This window comes from Tenrec ecaudatus, chromosome 5 (assembly GCF_050624435.1).
Source record: "Tenrec ecaudatus isolate mTenEca1 chromosome 5, mTenEca1.hap1, whole genome shotgun sequence".
Taxonomy (NCBI): Eukaryota; Metazoa; Chordata; class Mammalia; order Afrosoricida; family Tenrecidae; genus Tenrec; species Tenrec ecaudatus.
The window spans coordinates 118,091,264-118,117,226 of record NC_134534.1 but is presented as its reverse complement, the minus strand read 5'-3'; the positions used below and the strand labels follow the sequence as shown (position 1 = coordinate 118,117,226).

Genomic DNA, 25,963 nt, shown 5'->3' with positions numbered 1-25,963 from the left:
TTCTTCAGAAAACCAACAACAGCATGCAACAACCTGAGATTAACATACATGATAGCAACACCCAAAAGACAACACCGATATAGAGTCTCCAAAGTATAACAATTTATAAGACTAAAAACAGAAAATCAAATATACTGAAGACAAGTAAAAAAGTAGAAAAAATGGTATAGTTACAGAAATTTTGAATGGATAGCAAGTAAATTTCAATATAATAAAGACTTTTAAACTTGGGAAGCAATTTTTTTCACTTTTTTTCAAGTTTTGTCAGCATATAATTCACATATAGAATAAAATAATTCAGTCACATCATGAAAAATTGTACAATCATCCCATAATCAGTTTTGGAGTCGTTTCTTCATTCTTGTACTCGTTGTTATTATCTCCCCATTCCCCGCCCCCCTCAACTTCCTTTGCCGTACCCACAAGGAACCATTAATCCAGGTACTGCCTCTATACTATATATTTACCCAACCTGGAATTTATATAGAGAAAAACATTTAAAACAAAAATAACAAAGTAAAACAGATAAAAACTTCAATAGAAAAGAAAATATATTAAGAACTAGAGTAGATTTAAATGGATCATAGGGGAGATCAAATGATAGGGTGCTAAATTTTTACCTAACTGCATCTTCATAGATGGCACTTTGCATTCTGCATGATAACAAAGCTAATCACATCCCTGATCTATGACCAGAGGGAATTCACCAGGAGCTTAATCCACATGCATTTCTCTTTACCTTTTAAAAAAAATACCAAAACAGCTTTAAAATGGGTCAAAAGAGAGATCAAATGATGAGATCACCTTTAACATAACTACATCTGCCCATAATTGACTGCAGTGCTGCCTGATAACAGGGCTATTCACACCCTCGAATATGATCAGAGGGGATTCATCAGAGGATTCTTAATACATGTGGATTTGGGGCTTCCCTGTAATCTGTAACCTACAAACCAGATGTTCACAATTTAAACGCTGATGATATCATTCTGTCCTTTGGATTTGGATTATAGTATTTACTTACAATCCTTGGATCACACATGCGAGTGTGCTTCTTCCAATGTGGACTTAAGTTGATGGCTACTTGTTTGAAGAGAAGACTTTATGACATTGGACACCATTCTTTCAGATAGCCAGACACTCTAGTTTCTTCACCACACTTTGCTGTAGCACCCCTATCTTCAGCGACCTCTTCATGAGGGCATCAAACAGGGTAATGTCATAAGAACTAATTGTTCTAAGATTGGGGGTTAGAATTAAGCACCAACCCAAAAATCCATCCATGCATCTATAGTTATATATATCTATGGCATCACTTCCTCTGCTGACAAAGTGTCCCTATAGGGCAGAGTGGAACTGCCCTTATGAGTCTGTAAGTTTGCAAATCTTTATAAGAATAGAGCCTCGTCGTTCCCCTATAGAGCTGCCTGGTGGTTTCAAATTGCTGACCTTGTGTTTAGTAGCCCAATGTGTAACCACTACACATTGATAGCATCATTAGTTTAGCCAGTGGTATAAAATTTAAAACACTGGACACACTCAGATGCTGAGGGAAACCTAACTGCAGCCATGAACAGCAATGAATGCTTCCAAGTGTGGATGATATGGCTATTGGGCTTGGGAATTTCATACTGAAGGAGGCCATGGTCGTGGAATGCAAATCTGTGGCAGAGGTTTCCAGTTTCCTGATTTCTTCCAGATAGCTCATCATTATGGTGAGTCTGGTCATCTTGTCAAGCATTGTGATCCTCAGGATGATGCCTGCTCCAACTGTGGTAGAGCTGGTCACACTGGCAAAGGACTGCAAGGAGCCCAAGAGAGAAAAAGCATAGTGTGCTACAACTGGGGCAAACCAGGTCATCTGGCTTGTGACTGAGACCACACTGAGAAACAGAAGTGCTATTGTGGAGAACTTAGACACATTACAAAAAAGACTGCACGAAAGTGAAGTGCTACAGCTGTGGTGAAACTGGTCATGTAGCCATCAACTGCAGCATGAGACAAGTGAAGTCAACTGCTACTGCCATGGTGAATCAGGGCACGTTGCACAGGAATACACAATTGAGGCTACAGCTTAATTATTTTCCTTTGTTATCCCTCCTTTTTCTGATTGACGATTGCATTATTTTCTCTGAATCCTCTTCACTGACCAAAGGGTTGGCAAACAGAGGCTACTCCCAGGCCAATGAGCTTTACCTGACATGTAAAAGGAGGAAAGAAATGGGGGGGAAATACTTTCTGCATTGAACTACAAAAAAACCAAAACCTAAACAGTTTGTTAGCGGTGTTAGGTATAGCTCTTTGTTAAAGAAACCCCTTTCCATGCTACTGGTGAATAAGGAATTAATGAAGGGGGAAGAATCAGACTATTAGGCCCATTCTCTGTGTTTCTTGAGATGTTTCCAAGTATGAGATAAAATCACTTTTGGAAGTGGCTCTGAACTTCTGTAAGTAACTTTAGTTTTAGCATAATGACAGCCTTGGATTGCCTGGCCTCAGTTACTATAACATCAAGTAACATCTGTATAAGATTCTACCTAGAACATACAGTTGAGTGGGAGTAAAACAAAGAAAAACATGCTTGTTCATGATTGCAAGAGAGAAACCAGGATTCCAGTTTAAACAGGAACAACCTTTCAACGCAGAGTTGATGCTGAATAATATATATAGTGATGGCAAAGGTTTAGAACACAACTTTCCCCTCAAAGATTGAAATATAAAACCCAGAGTAAACAACAATGCTCAGAGCTAGCATAATTTGGAGCTTGTTCGAGAATTGCAAAGAAATGTATTTTCACAGAAATCAAAATGTTATTTGTATTACTATATCACTTAGACTTTATTTCATTTACTGTAATCAGTTTTTTCAAGACAGATGGAAAAAGCAACTGAAGTCCTAGAAAACAGAAATGTAATTTTAAACTATCCAATAAAGCTAAAGAATGAAAGGGAGTTTGATTAAAAAAAATTTTTTTAAACACTGTTGAGACAAGAAATTGAGTATAGGCCAACTATGAACCAAAATACATGAATCATTGACTTGTACAGATTAAATTCTTAAGTGACTAGACACTCTTCACATCCCAATCCAATATACACTCCCATCAGAGTGATAAGGAAACCTTACTGGAAATTCAAGTCAAGATGGGGGAGGGGGGGACATGTATGTTTCCAGGTAGGCAATTTCGGCTCTATTGGTAAGAAAATGTGGAGGAACAACCACTCATTTGGAAAAATGCTTAATAATCCTTATGTGGAATCCAAGGGAAAAAGATGCCTCGTCCCAAGTTCCTAATTGAACATTTTTTACTTAGTGTCTATGCAGCCCTATGTGTTATAGACCACTGGGATGTTAAACTCTGTCCTTTTGAGGCATACAACATCTTTTATAGGCCACACCAGAAGGACTTAATGTGGAAACCCCACTAAATGAACTTGTCTTTACCTCAAACTCACTTGTAGCCCCTGAACTTTATATTGGAATGCCCTAGCATGAGAAGAAACAGATGACTGCTAGCCCAAGAGCTATGTGATGAAGAACTTTGATGGTGCCTGATTATCAGATATAATAGCATCTGGAGCTTTAAAGGCTTATTTTTCCAAGATTGATGAACCTACAGAGACACAAGTAGAAAAAGGAGATAGGGTGAAGGAGGTGGGGGTAAAAAGGAGCTGATATTAAGAAGTTCAAGCAGGAAGAAAATGTTTTGAAACTTCATTGTGGTAACAACTGTACAACACTTGTTGATGTGCTCAAAACTATAGAAAGGAAAGATATTTGTATTTTCTCCAAATAAAATAGTTATTTAAAAACCCATCATATATGAAGGAAGCAAAAGGTCTTTAAAAAGTCAGGAAAGAAAGAAAAGAACAAAGTTAATATCCAAAGGGAATCTGATTGAAGAGTAGCTAAAGAAAAAAACCAGCGGCTCCCAACACCTTGGGAACAATATGGTGACTAAGTAGCAAACATGGGAGGGGCTCTGCTGAGACCAATGCATGGAAGACACAGTGATGTCCTACAATTCCAGGGCACAAGGTTTTAAGTGTAAAGATCAGTAGTCAAAATTTTAGTAAAATAAATGAGCAGCAATGTCTGCTGATAGACTCCCCACCCCCCCGCCCCCCCCACAGGAGCCAGTTAGGGTGGCTGAACGGCTGAGCTGCAGTGACATAGCTCTAAATGACCAGCCTGATGCAGAAATAAGCACAAAAGGCCTTGGATCTCAGGCCCAAGCTAAGGGAACTCCGATCTGATACCCTCATAGCCCAAATCCCCAGTAGCAGGGATAGCGTAGTCTACCAAGCCACATACAGAAATAAAAGTATTCTGAGACAAGGAGAAAATAAAGAAATTCACAGAAACAAGGTCATCACTACAAACAAAACAAAATAAAAAGGATGTTTTTCAACATTTTCTGTATTTTTGTTTTGTATCTCAGAGGTGTTAGGTCATTGGAGGTCATCCTCATGAAATTGTGTTATAGTTGTCTTGTGTTTCATTAGATGAAACCCAGGATTGATGAACTGATAGGCTCAGCAAGTAGAATAAGGGTTGGGGAGATGATGTCAAGAAGTCCAGGAAGGAAAATAACGTTGGAAACTAGTAGCAGTTGTATGATTCTGCTTGATGTGATTGAACTATGGCATGATATGATATATGTATTTACTCACAATTAATACGTTTTAAAATAAAATATTCAATGAACTACTGTGGCCAAAAAATCAACAACACACAGACCTGAAACCAACATACATAACAATTCCTAACCAAAATGAACACACACACACAGCAATCCCCAAAACAAGGAAATAACACAAGAACAAAGAAACTAAACAGAATACACGTAAACACACAACACAGACATATATATAAAACAAAATGACAACAAATACATATCAATAATCTCACTGGAGGCTAATGGACTAAATGCACCAGTAAAGATAGAGTAGCAGAATGGATAGAAAAACAAAATCCATCAATACGTTGCCTACAAGAAACAACTCTCACAGGAGCAGACTAAAAATTAGAGGCTGGGCAAAAGCAAACTAAGTAAACACCAACCAAAAGAAAGCAAGGGTAACAATATTAACCTGTGAGAAAATAGACTTCAAGGAAAACAATGTTATAGGATACAACCACAGACACTATATAGTGGCCAAGAAAACAATAGCCCAGAACACATAACTATAACAAACATACATCCAGTGAAAGACCATTGAGATACATTGATCAAATCCTTACAGAATTGAAAAGAATATAGAAATCTCAACAATAAAAACAGGAGACTTCAATACACCTATCTCAAGGAAAGACAAAACCTCAAGAACAAAACTCAATAAAGACAGTAAAAAGCTCAATAACACAATTAATAAAATTAACTCCATCTACATATGCAGAGGATTCCATCCAACAAAACCAGAGTATTGTTTTCTTCTCCAACACAAATGTAATATTCTCAAGGATAAGCCACAAAGCATGACAACAAATTTTAAAAATTGAGATCCTATAACCTATCTTTTCAGATTGCAATGATATAAAATTACAAATCAATAGTAAAACACAAAGAAACGTAAAGACAAACAGATACAACAGCATAAAACTAAGAAATGATTAGGTAATAAAGTAAATAAAGGAAGAAATAAAAAAATTGTGAGACAAATGAGACTAATGACATATCAAAAGATTTGGGACACAGCAAAAGCAGTAATCAGAGGAAAATGTATAGCAATTGAGGCACATATGAAAAAAAGAAATCTAAAATCAACCCTAACAGCATTTTAAAAAACAACATTGAAGGAAAACAACAAACTCTCCAAAAAAAAGAAGGAAAGAAATACAGATCAAAGCAGAAATAAACGATACGTAAAAAAATTGGAAAAAAATTAACAAGAAGCTGGTTCTTCACAAGTATTAACTAAATAGACCACTGGAAAACTTAACAAAAGGGAAACAAGAAAAAATGCATATCCCCAGAATAACAGATGACAAGGGTGACAATACAACATATCTAAATGAAATTAACACACTGCTATCAACAACTGTATAAAAAAATCAAAAATCTTGAAAAAATGGATAAAATTACATCACACACTCAAATTAGTGCAGACAGACACATGAAAAAAGAACTTGGGACTTCCAGGAAGATGGCGACTGAGTAACATACCAGAGGGACTCCACAGAAATCAGCCCAGGAGATGTAATAAGAGGAAATTCAAAGTGCTAGATGGCAGTAGCATCATAAAGTAGGCACAGACCCACAAGGTTGTGAGCGGCTGAGGGCTTTTGGCTTACCACAGTGGAGGCCAGCTAGGGTTTGACCTTAGCCCCACCACTGTCTCAGCCAGAGCCCGGACCATTTGGAGCTGGTGCAGGGGCTTATGTTCAACAGAGAAGGGCAGGGATTAAACCCTTGCAGCTCCGTGGGCAGGGATTGGGGCTCAACTATATTGTTACTTTTCTTTCTTCCCTCTCTTCTCTCTATGCCTTCCCCCTCCACCCACACCCCCCGCCCCGGAGTCTAGCGGGCTTAATTTTTTGTTTTTTTTCCCCTCTTTGTCTCTTCCCTGTTCTCGCATACACAACTGCCAACCTCAAGACCACTACCCTTAACCTAGGGCATTCACGCCTGACACCCACCCACTTTGGTGAGCTCCACCCTGTGCAGCATAGCCCGAGGCTGGGGAAAACCCAGCCAACCTCGACCAGCGGATATTCCACCCAACTTCTAACTGGGGTATTCCTGCTTGTGTGGCTGGGGTAGCTCCTAATTTTCCTCTGTTGTCCCATGTGACTGAGGGACACCTTCCCTCCTACCTTGGTGCGTCACACGGCCTAAGGCAGCTCGGCTAACATTTGCCAATATTCCAAGCTGTTGCAGGAAGCTCTACCCAACCTCCACAGTGATCTACCTGGCCAGGGCAATTCCGCCAACCATTTACAGTGCTCTACACCAAAGCAGTCAACACAACAGCCTTCTGGGGAACTACCCTTGAGAGTGAAGCCAGAGGAGGATACAGTGGTAGGCTAATTTCACAGTGAAATTGGATGTAAGCAGTTTGAAGAAGCATTCCTATGAGTCTCCCAGAGAGAGCCAGTGCTCTTTGACTCTCTAGAAAATGGAATCGAGCTCTTCTAAAACAACGCAATGCAAAGATAAATTAGCCCCAACGACCTCAATTAAAAAATAGGAGAAACAAAAAGCAGTGGTAGAAGATGTCCTCAACCTAACGACATGCAAAATAGAAGGAGACATGGTGCTGCCACAGAAAGAAATTTTCAGAATGCTACTTGGAGTCATACAGGATATGAAGGAAACAATAGAGGAAAGTGATGAAATGATAGAGAAGATAAAGTCCATATACCAAAGGGAAATACAGAGCTTAAGGAGGAGATAAACAAACAGTAGCCGACTCATGGACCTCGAGAATTGACTGGAGAAAGCAGAGAACGGCACCAGTGACTTGGATGACAGCCAAACAGACTTTAATAAACATGAACAAAAATCTAATAAGATCATCAGAGAAGCTGAAGAAAACCTAAGAGCAATGTCTGATGCTATGAAGAGGACTAACAGCAGAATAATTGGATTACCAGAGGAAGACACATCAAATAAGTCATCTGCAACATTTGTGAGAGAATTTGGGGAGGAAAACGTCCCCAGCTTAATTACTGAAAAGCAGGCAATTATTCAGGAGGCTGAAAGAATATCAGCTAGACTGAATCCCAAGAAGACACCAAGGCACATAATAGTTAAACTATCCAACTTTGACCGAGAGGGTGGAGGGAGGGTGGATTAGAGAGGGGGTACCAATTACAAGGATCTACATATAACCTCCTCCCTGGGGGACGGACAACAGAAAAGTGGGTGAAGGGAGACGTTAGACAGTACAAGATATGACAAAATAATAATTTATAAATTATCAAGGGTTCATGAGGGAGGGAGGGGAAAATGAGGAGCTGATGCCAGCAGGTTAAGTGGAGAGCAAATGTTTTGAGAACAATGAGGGCAATGAATGTACAGATGTGCTTTACACAATTGATGTATGTATGGATTGTGATAAGAGTTGTATGAGTCCCTAATTTAAAAAGTGCTTGGGAAAAAAACTATCCAATTTTGAGGAAAGGAAAAAATCATTAGAGCAGCTAGGGAAAAACACATAATCACATATAAAGGATATGTTCAGACCTATCAGCAGAAACTATGAAGGGGAGATAGTGGAATAACATATTCCCAAAATTGAAGAAAAACAACACAAACCCAAGAATACTCTACCCAGCCAAATTATCGATCAAGATAGATGGAGAAGTCTTTTCAGACAAGGAAAACTCAAAAAATACGTTAGAAGAAACCATGCCCTACAAAAGATCCTTGCCGACCCAATATGGGCAGAAGAACAATACTCATCAAGCATAAATAAGAGATCACCACATAGAACAACCTTATCCAGAGGGCAACAAAGAAAACACAGACCCCAAGATAGTATTGACTTAGGGATGGAAAGAAGTAAAGAATCACACACACACACACACACACACACACACACAACACATGAATAAGAAAGGAAGGTAGGAAAACACCCAACACTAAAGGTATGACATTACAGAGTCTACAAATTGAGGTATAACCCTTAATATCAATGGCATGAACTCGGTTATTAAAAGATTAAGGCTAGCAGACTGGCTTAGAAAACACAACCCATCAGTCTGCTACCTACAGGAGACACATCTCAAGGCTACAGACAAAATAGGTTTAGAATCTAAGGCTGGAGAAGGACCTTCCAAGCAAACAGCAATACAAAAAAAGCAGGGGTTGCAATCCTAATCTCCGTTAAAATTGACCTAAAAGTGCAAACCATAAAAAGAGATAAGAAGGGACACTATAAAATGCAAGGGAATGATAGACAAAGAACCACTAACATTATAACATATTCCCCATTGAGAGACCCACTCAATTCGTCAACCAAACACTCCAAAAGATGAAAAAAGAAATCACAGCCTCAACAATTATAGTGGGTGATTTCAATACACCACTCTCTAAGAAAGACAGATCACAGGGAAAGAAACTCAACAATGAGGGTAGAGATCTAAACACTACAAATACACCTGATAGATATTTACATAGCTTTTCCTCCAAAAAAAAAATTCACATTCTTTTCCAGCCTGCATGGCACATATTCAAAGATAAACCACATGCTGGGGCATAAGGTTAATCTACATAAATTTAAGCACATTGATATTATAAAGACCTCTCTCTGACCACTGTGCCATAAGGCAGGAAATCAACAAAAGGAAGATGAAGAAAACAAGAGCAAACAATTGAAGGGTGAATAACTCTCTACTGCAAAAGGAGTGTGTACTGACACAGATCGGAGATGAAATTAGGTAATATCTAGAAACCAACAAGAAAGAGAACATGACGTACCAAAATTTATGGGATGCAGCAAAGGCAGTTATCAGAGGACATTTCATAGCAATACATGCACACCAGAAAAAGGACGAGAGGCTTATGATTGATACACTGGCACAAAATTTACAACAACCAGAGACAAGAGTCAGCAGGAGAATCCTATTAATAGCAAAAGAAAAGAAATAATAAAAATCAGGGCTGAGATTCAGGAGAGGGAAAATAAAACTATGGAAAAATTAATGCTGCTAAAAGTTGGTTCTTTGAAAGGATAAACAGAATCTACAGAATGCTGGCAAATCTAACTAAAGAAAGGAGGGTACATATTTTAAAAGCAAGAATGAGGGGTGAAAGAGGGATCATTACAACACACACTAATGAAATAAAAAAGATAATTAAACAGTACTATGAAGGATTATACTCCAATGAATTCAACAACTTGGAAGACGTGGGCAAATTCTTGGAAAAACAATCCCTCTGTAGACTATCCTCTATGAACATCAAGAATCTCAACAGACTCATATCAATAGAAGAAATAGACAAGGTTATCCAGGTATTACCAACAAAAAATTCCTCTGGACCAGATGACTTCACTGGAGAATTCTTCCAAGCATTTAAGGAAGAACTAACACCAACCCTACACAAACTCTTCCAGAACATTGAAAAACATGGCATGCTCCCGAACTCCTTCTATGAAGATAGTATAACTGTGATACCAAAACTGGAAAAGGATCCCACAAGAATTGAGAACTAGAGACCAATATCCCTAATGAACACTGAGACATAAAATCCTAAACAAAATATTGGCCAATAGAATACAAAAGTATATTAAAAAATAATTCACCATGACAAAGGGATGCAGGGATGGTTCAACATACAAAACACCATTAATATCATTTGCCACATTGACTCAAAAAACTATAAGAACCACATGATACTATTGATAGATGCAGAAAAAGCATTGGACAACATTCAACACCAATTCCTGCTTAAGACACTTGAGAAGATAGGAATGGAAGGAAAATTCCTCAAGACAACACAAGCTATATATGAAAAACTAACAGCCAACGTGGTAGTCAATGGAGAAAAGACAAACACAATGTCACTGAAAAAGGGGACCCGATAAGGATGCCCCTTATCCCCACTCTTATTTAACATCATACTGGAGGTTTTAGCTAACATAATAAGGCAAATAAAAGACATCAAAGGCATCCGTCTGGGGAAGGAAGAGATGATATGATTTTTGCAGATGATACTCCACAAGGGGAGCACTGGAAGCAATAGAAGAGCTTGGCAGTTTGAGGAGCTGAGGTCAGGGGCTTAAGTGGAGAGCAAATGTTTTGAAAATGATGAGAGTAAAAAATGTACAAATGTGTTTTATACAATTGATGTATGTGGGTGGATTGTGATAAGAGTAGTATGAGCCCCCAATAAAATGATTATTAAAAAAAAAGAAATTGAATATGTCATTAAGAAACTATCACTCAAGAAAAGCCTAGGACCAGATGGTTTCATAGAGGAATTCTCCCATGCATTCAGAGAAGATCTGACACAAATACTACATAAACTATTCCAGAACACAGAAAAAGACAACAAAGTCCCAAACCCATTCTATGACACCAACATAACACCCAAACCAAGGAAAGACCCCACAAAGATAGCAAATTATAGACCAATATCCTCATGAACATAGATGCTCAAATCCTCAACAAAATTCTGACCAACAAAATCCAAGAACATATAAAAAAATAATTCACATGATTCTGTGGGATTCATTTCAGGGATGCAGGGATGGTACAATATTAAAAAATCAATCCACCAAAAAAAAAGGCAAAGAATAAAAATCACATAATCATATCATAGATGCAGAAAAGGCATTTGACAATATCCAACACTCATTTTTTTTATTAAAGCACTCAACAAAATAGGAATAGAGGGAAAATTCCTCAACATAATAAAAGCCATAAATGAAAACCAACATCACTCTCAGTGGAGAAAAGCTGGAAACATTTCCACTAAAAACAGACACTAGAAAACGATGTGCCCTATCATCACTCTTATTCAACATCATGCTGGAATTTTTATCTAGAGCCATTAGACAATGAAAAGAAATCAAGGGAATACAAATAGGCAAAGAAGAAGTTAAATTCTTTCTATTTGCAGATAATATTATCCTCTATATAGGAAACCCAAAAATTCTCCATAATTGAGGGAATCGGCAAGGTAGGAAGATACAAAATTAATAACCAGAAATTAATAGGATTCCTGTATAGCAGCAAACAGAGCTACCAAAAAAGTCACATGGATAGGTAGACTTTCTATTGTTAGAATGTCAATACTACCTAAAACATTCTACAAATACAATGCAATACAAAATTACCAATTTCATATGGGTAGGTGAAAGACCCAAAACAAGCAAAGAACTTCTTACAAAGAAATACCAACTAGGAGGCCTAGCACTATCAGACCTAAAAACTTACCACATAGCTACAGTATTCATAAAATGTAAAATAGTGGTAAAATGAAAGCGATATACCAATAATCAGAACAGAAAAGTGGACATAAATGCATCAGCTCACAGGCAACTAATCTTTAACAAAAGACCTAAAAGTATCCAATGGGACACAGATAGCCTCCTCAAGAAACTGGATTTCCATATGCAGAAGAATGAAATAAAACTCTTATCTCTTATCATGCACAAACATGAACTCAAGATGGACTAAAGAGCTAAATATAAATCCCAGAGCTATCAGCATCATCAATGGGAAGACTGAACAAATTTAATTGCCTCCTGCAGGGCATACACAGACTACTAAATATAAGGAAGGAGGTACACACATGGGAAAACATCATAGATGATTGAGATATACTGAGATCACATCACTTATGTACATCAAAATACTTCATAAGGAGAATAAAACAAGAGACCACAGACTGGGAAAATTTTTGTTACCCATAACACATTGCACTAGGGTCTACTTACCAAAAAATACAGAATTTTACAACTGCTTAATAAGAAAATAACAAACGACCCAATTAAAAAGCAGGGCAAAGACATGAACAGATAATTTACCCAAACTGAAGTACAAATGGCTAACACATGAAAAAATGCCAACGATCACTAACCATCAGGGAGATGTAATTAAAACCACAATGAGATACTCCTTTCACTTACAATGCTAGTGCAGTTCAAAATAACAAAATAAGAGTTGTATGAGCCCCTAATAAAATGATTAAAACAAACAAACAAACAAAAAGGAAAGATAAACAAGTGAGAGAACCAAAAAAGAACCTCCTCAAAAAAAAAACAAACCCAAAATACCTCAAAAGGGGAGACCTCACAGTGGCTGGGGTCACTCCTTCAAGAAGAGGGAAAAGGGGAGAAAACCATTCACTAGATGGTATACAACATTGAGACAAAGTGGTGAAAATCAACAGATCGACCACAGGAATGAGGGGAGAACCTAGCTGGAAAATCGAGTGAAAGTCAGGGGAGGGGAGCCCTTATATTTCAGAGGAGGCACTGATAGTTCTCTGGGTGGCTATGGCGGGTAAATGGGGAAGAGCTACAGGGAAGGATGCTAAACAATAATCCTCCTAAGGGGAGAAGAAATCCAGTTCTATGGTCCTGAACATATGGGATATATTTTTACCCAACCCTCAGCGAATCACAATATGCACTAAACACTATGATGAACTTATACGCTGGCCTTTACAGAGACCGAGAACAGGCCATCCCCAAAGGACTACACCAGAAGGTCTCAAGGCAGAAGCCTGACTGAATGAACTGGGCCCTACCTCAAAACCACCTGTATCCTCAGAACCACCATATATTTAGCATTTCCAAACTCACCTTGCATTGATATGACAGGTTTTAATCTGAGAGAGAAGGATCTGCCTTAGTAAGAAATGCTACAGGAAAAATTTCCTTAGCACCAACCCCTATGCTCAATGTAAACCAATCTCTACAAAGCAACAACTCATGTTTTGCAGCTTGCAGTTGGGCTATACTCACATATACCATTAGATATATTCACTTTATACCTTAGGGGGATGAAAAAAATTTTTTAATCATTTTATTGGGGGCTCTTACAGCTCTTATCACTATCCATTGTGCCAAGCACATTTGTCCATATGTTGATATCATTTTCAAAACAATGTCTTTATACTTGAGCCTTTGGTATGAGCCCATTTCCGCCCCCCTCACCTCACCCTCCCTCCCTCATGATTTATAATTTTTTTTTCATGTCTTACATCAACCATTGTCTCCCTTCACCCACTTTTCTGTTGTCCGTCCCCCTGGGAGGGAGTGACACATCAATCATTGTGATCAGTTCTCCTTTTCTCCCCCAACTTCCTCATATTGCTACTCTCATTATTGGTCCCAAGGTTTTTATCTGTCCTGGATTTCCTGTTGCGAGCTCTTATCTATACCAGTGTACATGCTCTGGTCTAGCTACATTTGTAAGGCAGAATTCGGGTCATGATTGTGGAGGGGGATGAATCATTAAAGAACTAGAATTTTCTTGTTTTTCTGCCTTTTTTTATTTTTTGTTTTTGTTTTTGGTGCTTTTGGTCATTCTATGACCACCAAAGTCATTCATAACTTGGAGACAAGCAGATGGATTCTGGGCTACGAGGTAATTCTATACCACAATCCAAGAACAGTTATTTCTTGTAACATGGCCCTGCTAGATACTCCCCTACATGAAAAGATCACTTAAGTGAGAGAGTTACTACAGAGTGTGGTGAAGAAAGCACATGGTGCTTAGCTATAAACTAGAATACTTTCTAGGGTCTTAAAGTCTTGTAGTCAAACAAACAGCCATCTAAGTGAGGTAGCAACTAAGTCCACAGGAATGAAGCACAGCAGCCTGTGTGATCCAAAGATGACAATAAAAAACTACAAATATGACAGGGAAAAGTAACAGAACTTAAATTGTGAACACCCAATTTACAGAAAGCTATGAAGACAGTGGGGACCCAAATCCATTTATAGCAGCAGGTCTCAACCTGTGGTCACGAACCCTTTGGGGGTGAAACAACCCTTTCACAGGGGCTGCCTAAGACTATCTGAAAATACAAATATTTCACAATATATAGTTACATAATCTTTTTTGACTAATCACTATGCTTTAATTATGTTTAATTAAAGTCAAATTTATAACAATGAAAATACATCCTGCATATCAGATATTTACATGATGATCATAACAGCAGCAAAATTACAGATATGAAGTAGCAATGCAAGTAATTTTATGGTTAGACATCACCACAACATGAGGAACTGTATTATAGGGTACCGACATTAGGATGGCTGAGAACCACTGACCTAAAGAGTATCTTGTCAGAGTAAGGTTCTGGCAAATCTACTCTAACCACAGGGGAAAGACTCAAACAGCTTTACTATCAAACAGAAATTATTGTAAACTTGATTATGGTGGGTCAAACTATGGCATAATATAATATTTGGTCAATTTGATCTCCCTCTGGACCCAACCTGAATTTACTCTAGGGCTCAAGTATTTCTCGCTTGTTCCATGAGAGAAATTTCTTCTCTGACTTTTCAAATATTGTTGGAGGCCTTTTCTTTTCTACTTATTCTTTTCTTATTTATGCTTCATTTTGCTTTTTATTGTTTCTGTTTGGCTTCTCAGTTTATGAAACACAGAACGAATAGATGTATAGAGATAATAAATGATGCAATGTTTTATTGGGAATGGGGATGGGTAGGTGAGGGAACTGGTGAGAAACCAATGAGTATGGAAAGGGGTAGGGAGCATTAGAACGGATTATAATGATGTGTATACAACTCTTTTAGAAAGCTATTTAGCTTCCAGGAAGATGGTGCTGAGTTAAGGGTATCCACATGGGGAGCTCTGAAGCAATTGCTGGGTTTGGGGACTGAGAGGTTGAGTGTGTGGTGGGGGTGGGGGTCCATGGACATGCAGTCAGACCTCTCAGCAGCCAGCAGTCTCTGCTCCAGCAAGGGGGTTGACACTTCCCTGCGGTGCTGGTCTCCCTGGCCACCCCACATATGCACCAAAGAGCTGAAGTAGCCTGAGGCTTGGTGCCCAGGCCACTCCAGCCTGCAGGGGCCATGCATTACACATTTCTGTGCGATCTGCCTGCCAAGCAACATCCTCACCACACACAACCCCCTTGTCCTCTCTACCTGAGAGGGCTACCTGAGTTACCCTCCACATAGACAACTCCAGCTATCTAGGGAGAGAGTAAACCCAAGTGAGATAGAAACACAATGCAATCATGCAGCACTGTTTGCTTCAGGTAGTCCTTAGATTTAATCTTACTAGCCTCTGGGAGAGAAAACACAAGACTCCTGGAATCCTGGGTAAATCGTGCCAACCACCACCAAAATGACACGCAGACAATAACTCACATCAGCAACCACTATAGGGCAGCAAGAAAAATAAAACACAATGGCCAGGGATTATCTTAACCTAGCAACATATATAGAAGAAGCAGACTTTGAACTGCCACAGACAGAAATCTTCAGAACCCTACTTAGAGTCATGCAGGATGGGGGGGGAATCAATACAGGAAAGGATGAACTAATAAAGAGGATAGAGTCCACATAGCAAAGGGAAATACAAGAGTTAAGGGACAAGGCTACAGAACGAAAGCACATGGTGAGAGAACTCAGCAGCAGGCTACATGAAGCAGAAAACCTTATCAGTGACCTCGAAGATAGTCAAGCAGAATCCAACAAACAGGAAAGGCAATCTAACAAGATAATCAAAGAACCTACAGAAAACCTGACACAAGGAGCGGTGCTATGAGGAGGTACAATATTCAAATAATTGGGACACCAGAACAAGATATAACAAAGAATTCAAAAGCCAAAATAGTGAGAGAATTCCTGGAAGAAAACTTCCCTCATTTAGTGAATGAGAATCAGATAATCATGCAGGAAGCAGAGAGGACACCAATTAGACTGAACCCCAAGAAAAACACACCAAAGCATAGTCAAGTTATCCAACTTTGAGCAAAAGGAGAAAGTCATAAGAGAATCTAGAGAAAAACATAAGGGGAATTAGATAAGAACATGCTCAGACTTATCAGCAGAAACCATGAAGAATAGGAGCGAATGGAGCCGCATCTTCGGAAAGTTGAAGGAGAATAATGGTAGTCCAGGAATACCCTATCCTGCCAAACTATCCATCAAAATAGAGAGGTAAGAGACAAGAAAAAAATTAGATAATGTGTTAAAAAAAACCGGCACTATAAAAAATTCTTTCCACTCACTTTGGACAGAAGAACAATATCCACAGAGCACAAACATGAGACCACGGCATGGTGTAACACTATCCAGAAGTCAATGCACTGAAACAACACCCAAGACATCATTGACACAACACTGCAAAGAAGGCAAGAATGAATCCCCACACACATACACAACACACTGCGCAGAACGATGGTGGGAAAATATCTAACACAAAAGTTATGAGGTGACAGCAAAGAAAACAGTTGGATGCAATAACTGAAAATCTATGATCTGAATCCACTCATTAAAAGGCAAAAGGCTAGCAGACTAGATTAGGAATTCAAATCCATTAATCTGTTGTGTACAAAAGACAAATCTTAAGTTCACACACAAAAACATGTTGAGGATCAAATGCTGGCAAAAAGTATATCAAGCTAAGGGCAATTTAAAAAAAAACAGGAGATGCAATGCTAATCTCTGACAAAATCTACAGGACATAAGAAGAGATTAGGATGGGCACTACATAATTAATGCTTAATGAATTGGTAACTCAAGATTCAGTGATCGTAAAAAACATATCCATGCCCAATGAGAAATGGGTAAAATTTGTAAATCAAATCCTTTGAAAGATTGAAAAAAGAAATCACAGGATCAACATTAATAGTAGAAGACTTCAATATACTGCACTCTGAGAAAGACATATCAGTGGAAAGAAGCTCAACAAGGAGGGTACAGAACTAAACTCTACAATTAGACAACTTGCCATGGTAGAAATATTCAGAGCTTTCCACCCAATTGCAAAAAATTCACATACTTTTCAAGGGCACATATTAAAAAATAGACCACATGCTGGGTCACAAATCAAGTTTGAGTAAATTCAAACACATAGAAGTCACTCAGACTTCCTTCTCTGACCACTAGGCCACAAAGTTGGAAATCAACAAGAGAAAGATAAAAAACGCAAGGGCAAATACTTGAAGGATGAATAAATTTCTTCAAAATGAGTACTGGCACAAACCAGAGATGAAATTAGGAAGGTTCTAGAGACTAATAAGAATGAGAACACAACACCCCAGAACCTATGGGATACAGCAGCAAAGACACTTATCAAAGGATGCCTGATAGCGAAAAAATGCACATAATGAAGACCAGGGCAGAAATAAACAAGTTGGGAAAATAAGAAAAGAATATAAAAAAAATCAATGCAGTAAAAAGATGGTTCTTCAAAAGAATTAACAGAATCGACAAACCATTGGCAAATCTAACAAAAGCAGGATGGAGCAGACAGACATTACTTTCTAGGATGAGGGACGAAACGGGAAATTACAAAGGACCCTAATGAAATGAAAAGACTAATTACACAGTACTGCAAAGATGTGTACTTCAATGAATATCATAACTTGGAAGACATGGAAAAATACTTGGAAAAACCACCTCCCCAACCCCATATTATCTCATATAGACGTCACGAACATGAACAGATCCATAGCAAAAGAATAAATAGATAGGGTTATAAAGGAACTACCAATTTAAAAAGTCCTGGCTCAGATGGCTTCTGAGAATTCTGCCAAGCATTAAGGGAAGAGCTGACATCAATTCTACACAAGTTCTTCCAAAGCATAGAAAAGGACAGTAAACTCCCAAGCACAGCCTGTTAAATTAGATGAACACTGATACCAATACCAGGTAAGGATCTCATAGGAAAAGACAACTACAGTCCGATATCACTAATGAATATCGATGCAAAAATTCTTAAGAACATTTTGATGAATCGAATACAAAATTAGATCAAATGAATAATTCATCATGATCAAGTGCGATTCATACCAGAGATGCAGGAGTGATTCAACATCTGAAACTCCATAACATCTACCACATTAACAAGAAAAAGGACAAGAACCATATAATATCAATAGATGCAGCAAAGGCATTTGACAACATTGAGCACCTATTCCCAATTAAGACAATCAAGAAGATAGGATTGGAAGTAAATACAAGCTATATATGAAAAGCCAACAGCCAGCATTACAATCGGTAGAGAACAGACGAAAATATTCCTAATGCTGGAGGGTTCAAGCCAAGAACGCCCTTGTTCCCACTGTATTCAATCTCTTCCTGCAGGTCCTAGCTAATAGCATACGGCGATGGAAGGACATCAAAGGTCTTCATCTGGGTAAAGAAGTGAAACTATCATTATTTGAAGATGATATGATTCTATAGATTGAGAACCCTAGAGGCTCCACAGTAGGCGTATTGGAAGTGATAGACGAAAAGGGCAGAGTGGTAGGATACAAGATCAACAAGCATAAGTCCATTGGATTGCTAAATACAACTGATGGGATTACAGAAAAAGAGATCGAGAAGGTAGTACCCTTCACAATAGCCAAAAATAAATTGAAATCTCCAGGGATATACTTCACAAACAAAAAAAGTTCTGTATGAGGAAAACTACAGAACATTATTACAGGAAAACAAAAGAGACCCTCAAAAATGGAAAAAATTCTCATGCCCATGGATCGGTAGACTCAATATTTTAAAGACATCAATCCTACCTAAGGCACTATATAGATTCAATGCAACCCTGATATAAATACCAGTGTCATTTTTTAAAGAAATGGAAAAAATGACTACCAACTTCATATGGAAAGGGAAGAAGCCAAGAATTGGCAAAGAACTCCTCAAGAAGAAGAAATGGGTGGGCATCCATTACCTGACATAATGTATACAGCCACAATTGTCAAAACAGCATGATGCTGGTATAATGAGAGATAATCGGACCAATGGATAATAACAGAAAATTCAGAGATAAAGACAGCAGAATACACACAACTGATCTTTGGTAAGAGAAAAGAATAAAATGTGAAGCAGATGCCCTTGTAAACAAATGTTGCTGGAAAAACTGGATATCAACCTGCAGAAGAATGAAGACCCTTACCTCACCTCATACACAAGGGCAAATTCAAGGTTGTTCCCAGATCTGGAGGTAAAATCCCAAACTACCAGGAACATCAATGAAAAAGTGAAACAAAGTCAAGAACCTTAAGAGTTCAGGGAATGCATGGGCTATCAGGAATAATAAGGGATACCCACCCAGAGGAAGATAAAATAGACATGTGGACATACTAAAGATAAACACTGTGTACATCAAGAGACTTCATCAAGAGAATAATAAGAGAGCCCACAGACTGGGAATAGGTATTTAGTAATGACATATCAGACAGAGGTCTTATTATTAAAATCGACAGGATCCTGCAACCTTACCACAAGAAAAAAATGAACTGCCCACTGAGAAGGTAGGCAAAAGGTTTGCACAGAAGATTCACAAAGGCGGAAACCTGAAAGGCCAATAAACATATGAGAAAATGTTCCTGACCATTGGCCAAGCAGAAAATTTCAAATCAAAACAACTATGAGATACCACCTAAAGTCAGCCCAATTAAAAAAACCAGAAAGCAACAAGTATTGGAGGGGGTGTGGTAAGAGAGGAACTCTCATCCATTGCTGGTGGTCCTGTAGGTATGTGCAGCCATTATGGAAATCAACTTGGCAATACCTAAAACAAAAAGAAATTGAACTACCATATGACCCAGCTATCTCTCTACTGGGCATATACCCAGAAAAAAGTAAGAAACAGACCACGGCCAGACATCTGCATCCCAATGTTCATCGCAGCACAGTTCACAATTTCAAAGAGTTGGAAATAACCTAAATTAAAAAAACTCTGGTACATACATACAATGGAGTACTACGCATCCCTAAAAAGCAGTGATGAACACATGAAGCACATCATCACATGGGAAGAGTTTCAAGAAATTATGCTAAGCAAAGTAAGCCAAGCACAAAAGGACAAGTACAACATGAGTCCACTGAGGTAAATTCAAACAGCAGAATGGGCACAGGGGAAGTAGTGTACATGTCACAGTTCCCAGGATGAGGACTAGATATTCTGGCAAGAGCCAGAGCAAACCCAATGATGCATGTCATCCACAAAAAAAGAAAAAAGATGCAGACAGCACTGGTGCTGGAAGACATCCCCACCCCCATAGGCCTTTTCTGTCCACAGAAAGGTGGGAGAAGAAAAAAGACGGCAATGGGGAACCAGGGTACTAATCCACCCAAGGGGAGGGCATTGTTTATGTCTCCACAGGACAGGCAGAGAGAGAGTAGACCTCATTCCAGTGTGCCATGTCTTGAGGGAAATGTTCCTGCTCAGAGCAGCTCGTTCACAGACTGCAGGGCCAGCCTCAGTTCAAGACATGATGTCCCCTCCCCAGATGACAGTGCTACAGAGGACAGCAATGAAGATACAATTTGGGGAGTGCGGCCAGTCTGACCTGCCTACCTGGGGGCAAATTAAGAGCGGAGAGCAGCACATCAGCAATAAGAGCAAAGCCATGAAATCCCTGAGCAATCCCCATTGGCAAAGGGGGTGGGCAGCACTACACTGCTCTATCTAACTGCAGGAAGAGCAGTGGGGTCTTGTAGAAGGTGCACCCCTCAGTCATGAATTCTGAAGATTAAAATGGTATAAGTGCTGTTAGGTAAATGGATCCTGGGATATGGAACCCTGAAAGAAAGGGGAGTTAGACCAATGGATTATAACAGGGCCTGCTCACTGTTTAACAGAGAGATACTCATCTATTCTAGGTTGGAATAATAGACTTGGAACTATTTACGGTCTCCTCCCCACTCCCTCTCTTCTTTTGGTGTCTACCTATATAAGATAGGCAAGATAATAATACCAAGGAGACAGCAATGGGACTGCCAGTTCTAGGAGGGAGCATGGGAGAGGAGGATTTTGGGGGAAGGGAGCAGTGAGCCAATAACAACAGGGACAGTGGAAGAGCAAGGGGTCTGAAATTGATGGCAAGGAGGTTGTAGTGTTCCTGGTCAAGTTTGGTCAACTGAAACATATCCAAGAGGAATTACTGAAAGGCGAATGATGGGTAAACATGATAGTGGGGCAGAAGAAAAGAAAAAGAGGAAAGAATAATGAAGTAAAAATTATATATATATATAGTATCAATATGGCTATGTATATATGTAAATATATAAATATATAAAGATAGGTATATTTGTCTATATTTATGTAAATACAAGAAAGAATCAGAAGGACTTTGGGCCTCTACTTAAATCTTACCCCAGTATAAGAATGGTTTATTCTAGTAATATGTCAATGTATGCTATTCACTTTCCTGATACAATCGCTAAAGACAAAATGAATAAGCAAATGTGAAGAAATCTCATTGCGCCCACCTATTAGAAGACACAACATCTGGGGTCTTAAAGGATTAGAGATAAATAAGCAGTCATCTAGCAGGGAAGCAACAAAGCCCACATGGAAGAAGTACACCAGCCTGTGTGATCATGAGGTATCAGAAAGTATAATATGGCTATGTATATATGAAAATATATACAGATAGGTGTATTTGTCTATGTATGAGCAATCATACATTATGAGCAATCAAATTGACATGAAGAAGCGTAGACAAATTGGACACCCCAAACCCACCTGTAAGATAATTGGACAGTCCCTTACAGAAAGGCCACACGCATGGGATGATACATGCAGGGTGCAGCATAGCACTGATGAAACACATACTGTCCCTTAGTTCTTTAATATGTCTCCCCTACTATTATGGTCATGGTTTTACCTCATTAATCTTGTTATACTTGAGTATGTTCATTTGTATAATTAAAATAGTTTGATGCATGAAATCCAAGATAGATAAACCCTTCAGAAACGGGAAGGGGAGTAATGATTTCCTAAAGGTATGGGACAAGAGGGAGGAAATAGGAGGAAGGGGGAACTGATAGCAATGGTGACTGCATGGCCCACTCAAGGGGAACGAATACATTGGATGGTGTAAGATGACAAAATAATAATAATGTATAGTCTAATATAATAATAAGAGTTCCTGGAGGATAGGCTGGGGGAGGGAGGGATAAAGGGAAGTTGATATCAAAGAGTTCAAGAAAGAAAATGTTTTGAAACTGATGGTGGTAAAAATTGTACAATTATACTTGATCTAATTGAATTATGGATTGTTAATAAATGTAAGCGCTCCCAATAAAATGATCTTTAAAGTGATTTATGTATGGAAATGTATGATATGTGAATATTGTATCAAGAAAACTACTAAGAAATAAAAAGAAACCAAAGTTGCCCAATGGTTACCATGGTTGAAGGAGGAAGCGTTTTTGCTTAGGGGATATTGACTTTATTTTAATGACAGTGGAACAATTTGGAAAGGAGTATCAATAATGGTTGTACAACACAAAGAGTATAACCACTGCAGTGAATTATACATGTAAAAGTTGTTGGTGGTTGAATGGGACAATGTTTTGTTTGGCACAATTGAAAAAAATTACATGAATAACAAGGAGTAGGAAGAAGAAAATGTTCTAAAATTGATTGTAGTAATGATTGTACAGTTCTTCTTGGTCTGATGGAACGACTAAATTTTATGTGGATGAAGTGCCAATAAAACGGCTTTAAAAAAAAAGAAAAAGAAAGTAGTTGAAATGATGACGTCAAAGAGCTGAACAGAACATTTCAAAGGGCAACTCGAAAAGACAAACTAAAGTATTATGATAAAATGTGTACAAACCCAGAGTTAGAGAACCAAGAGGGAAGAACATATTCAGCATAGCTAAGATGGAAAAAACGTAAGAAAAAATTCGAGCCTAAAGATGCAATATTGAAAGATTCTACGGGCAAAATATTGAATGCTCCAAGAAGCTTCTAAAGGAGCTAGAACGAATACACAGAGTCACTGTACCAAATAGAACTAGTTGACCGTCAACCATTTCAGTGGTACCATGTGATTACGAAACAATGATACTGAGGGCAAAAAGCTGCAGTGAAGGCAACGGCAAAAACCAAGGTTTCAGGAATTGATGGAATACCAATTGAAATATTTCAACATATTTACGAAGCACTGGAAGCCCTCCCTCACTTACGCCAATAAGTTAGGAGGACAATTATCTTCCCAACTGACTAGAAGAGACCTAAATTTATACCCATTCATAAGAAAGATGACTCAACAGAACGCAGACATTTTCTAACAATACCACTGATATCACAGGGTAGAAAAATTTGGGTAAAGGTCATTCAAGAACAGTTGCAGCATTACATCAACAGAGTTGCCACAAATTAAAGCTGGATCCAGAAGAGGTTATAGAACAAAGGACAGCATTACTGGCATGAGATGGGTCTTGGCTGAAAGCGGAGGATACGAGAAAAATGTTTACTTGTGCTTTATTGACTATGTAAACACATTCAACTGTGTGGTAAATAAGTATGAAAAATAAAATAAAAAGAACAGACTATGGCTAGCATTGAGAATGGGCATCCCAGAACTTGATGGTGCACACGCAGGGATTGATGGAACCCGTGAGACACGGCCCTAGGGTACGCTTCAGGTCTGGAATCAAACTTACCTCTGGGTATGAATTTTATCCAGATAATAGACAGGTAAATAGAAGGGAACAATAACATTATTTTTAAAAAAAATCAAAGATTTTAAATCAAAGGGGCAGCATTTACTCAAGAACAAAGTTTAGAAGAGTTACGGAGAAGAAGTGGAAACAGGAAACAGAGAAGAATAAACAATGTTACATTATGGAGATTACAGTCAATGAGATGAAACAAAACATGATTTGTTAAATGGAACACTGATATGCTCTGGAACCGTTCATCTAATTCACAATAAAAAGTTGAGGGGAAATGATACACAATTTTTTATCTAGCATGATCAGACATTATCTCAGAATATCAGTATCAGGAGTCTTAGATATAATTTCAGATTACCTTGTTGTGGAATTTTGGTTAAGAGATCCAGCACTGGCAAAACTTTCCCTTTGTCGTCTATTTGTAGCCTCCAAACAATTATTAATTCAAGTCTGCATGAGGTAAAATACATTTTGAAATGCATCTTGAAATATGACAAAAAAGATCAAACTGTGCATCTTATCTATCTCTGATAGGGGAAGATAGAAGATACCCACCACTCTCCTTCCTCCCTCACACCCTAACATCAGGATGGCTTCTTCTCACCCTTCCTGCTCAGACCTATATCCTGACATAGCCTGCATTTTGAGTAGAACAATTTAGCAAGCATGGGAGCCAGAGGAGGGTACAGAGAAGAGGGTGCAATTGGTCTGCAACAGATGCCTAGGGTCAATCAGTTGGAGGAGCCAAACTCATTCTGGTATCTGAGCTCAGGAGTGATATACCCTCATGGCTTCCCTGAGCCTCCCTGCCATGGACTTACCCAGCATGGCTGGCACTCTGGATCCCCATGTAGTTAGAGGTGGCGCCTTCTGGGAGTTGCACGATAGTTGGATATTTTTCCTACATGGGAAGAAGAAAAGGTTACACAGAACGCCTGCAGGAAAGGACATGAAAGTGAAGTGGTAGCTGTGGGACTTGAGTTACTCAGCTGCGGTCATATCCTGGGTAAGAAGCCCAGGGCTTGCCAGGGAGGAACACTGCCCACTGTGAATTAGGAATTTTGGTTATCATCCGTATATGGGCATCTTGGTACTACTCAGGAAGGCTCTCCACCGACACTGCCTGCCATCTCTACCCCGCCATGCTTCTGACAGCCTCGCCAGTGCTTCCTGCTACTGTCTATGGCCTCATGCCACCCTATTTTAAATTTTATTTCTACTACAATAATAGTCTACTTACAACAGCCATGGGACTTTATTTTTGTAAATAAAAATTTATATGGAACAATTCTACTTTACAGAGAAGTTGCAAAGATAGTACCGAATTGGTACCCATTACCCAGTTCCCTCTGATGTTAACATCTCACAGAACTGATACATTTGCTAATGACTGTAAATTTTACTTCACTTTCTTTGGATTCCTACTAGTATGCCATGGAAGGATCCAGTGCCCTTCCAGGTGTCCATGCTGTAGTTGATTTGCTGTCTCTTTAGTCTCCTCTAGTCTGAAAGTTCTTCAGTCTCTCCTTATTTTCCATGACCTTGACAGTTTTGAGGAATCCTGCTCAGGGATTTTGTAGCATGTCCTTTAATTTGAGTTTTTCTGATAGTTTCTCATGGCTGGGGATAGATAAGTTGTCTTCTCCTTAGTGTTAGGTCACCCGGTATTGACCTGACTATAATCATTTAACCTCACAAGTCTTCTAATGGATCCTCTGTGAAGACTTTTGGGCTCTTTTAGCCACTATGGATGCTGGCCATGCTCACATGTCTGACGAATGCCACAAGGAGGCCACCTACCTTCTAGTGACCTGGTCAGAGTGAGACTTTTGGGTTGAGCTTACATTTGCACTTTGTGGCAAAGTGCCTGGTTTGG

The 25,963-nt window shown here is 38.8% G+C and overlaps 1 protein-coding gene across 1 annotated transcript in view; it reads right to left on the bottom strand.

The window, feature by feature from the left end:
• The window catches only part of CENPP (centromere protein P), a 338,488-nt gene that overhangs the window by 4,345 nt on the left and 308,180 nt on the right, over nt 1-25,963 (bottom strand). Inside the window, exons 6-7 of the mRNA XM_075549870.1 lie at nt 24,909-24,988; nt 24,446-24,537 (exon numbers count right to left, since the gene is read on the bottom strand). Coding sequence (XP_075405985.1) covers nt 24,446-24,537; nt 24,909-24,988 — 172 coding nt within the window. The remainder of the gene's footprint in view (nt 1-24,445; nt 24,538-24,908; nt 24,989-25,963) is intronic.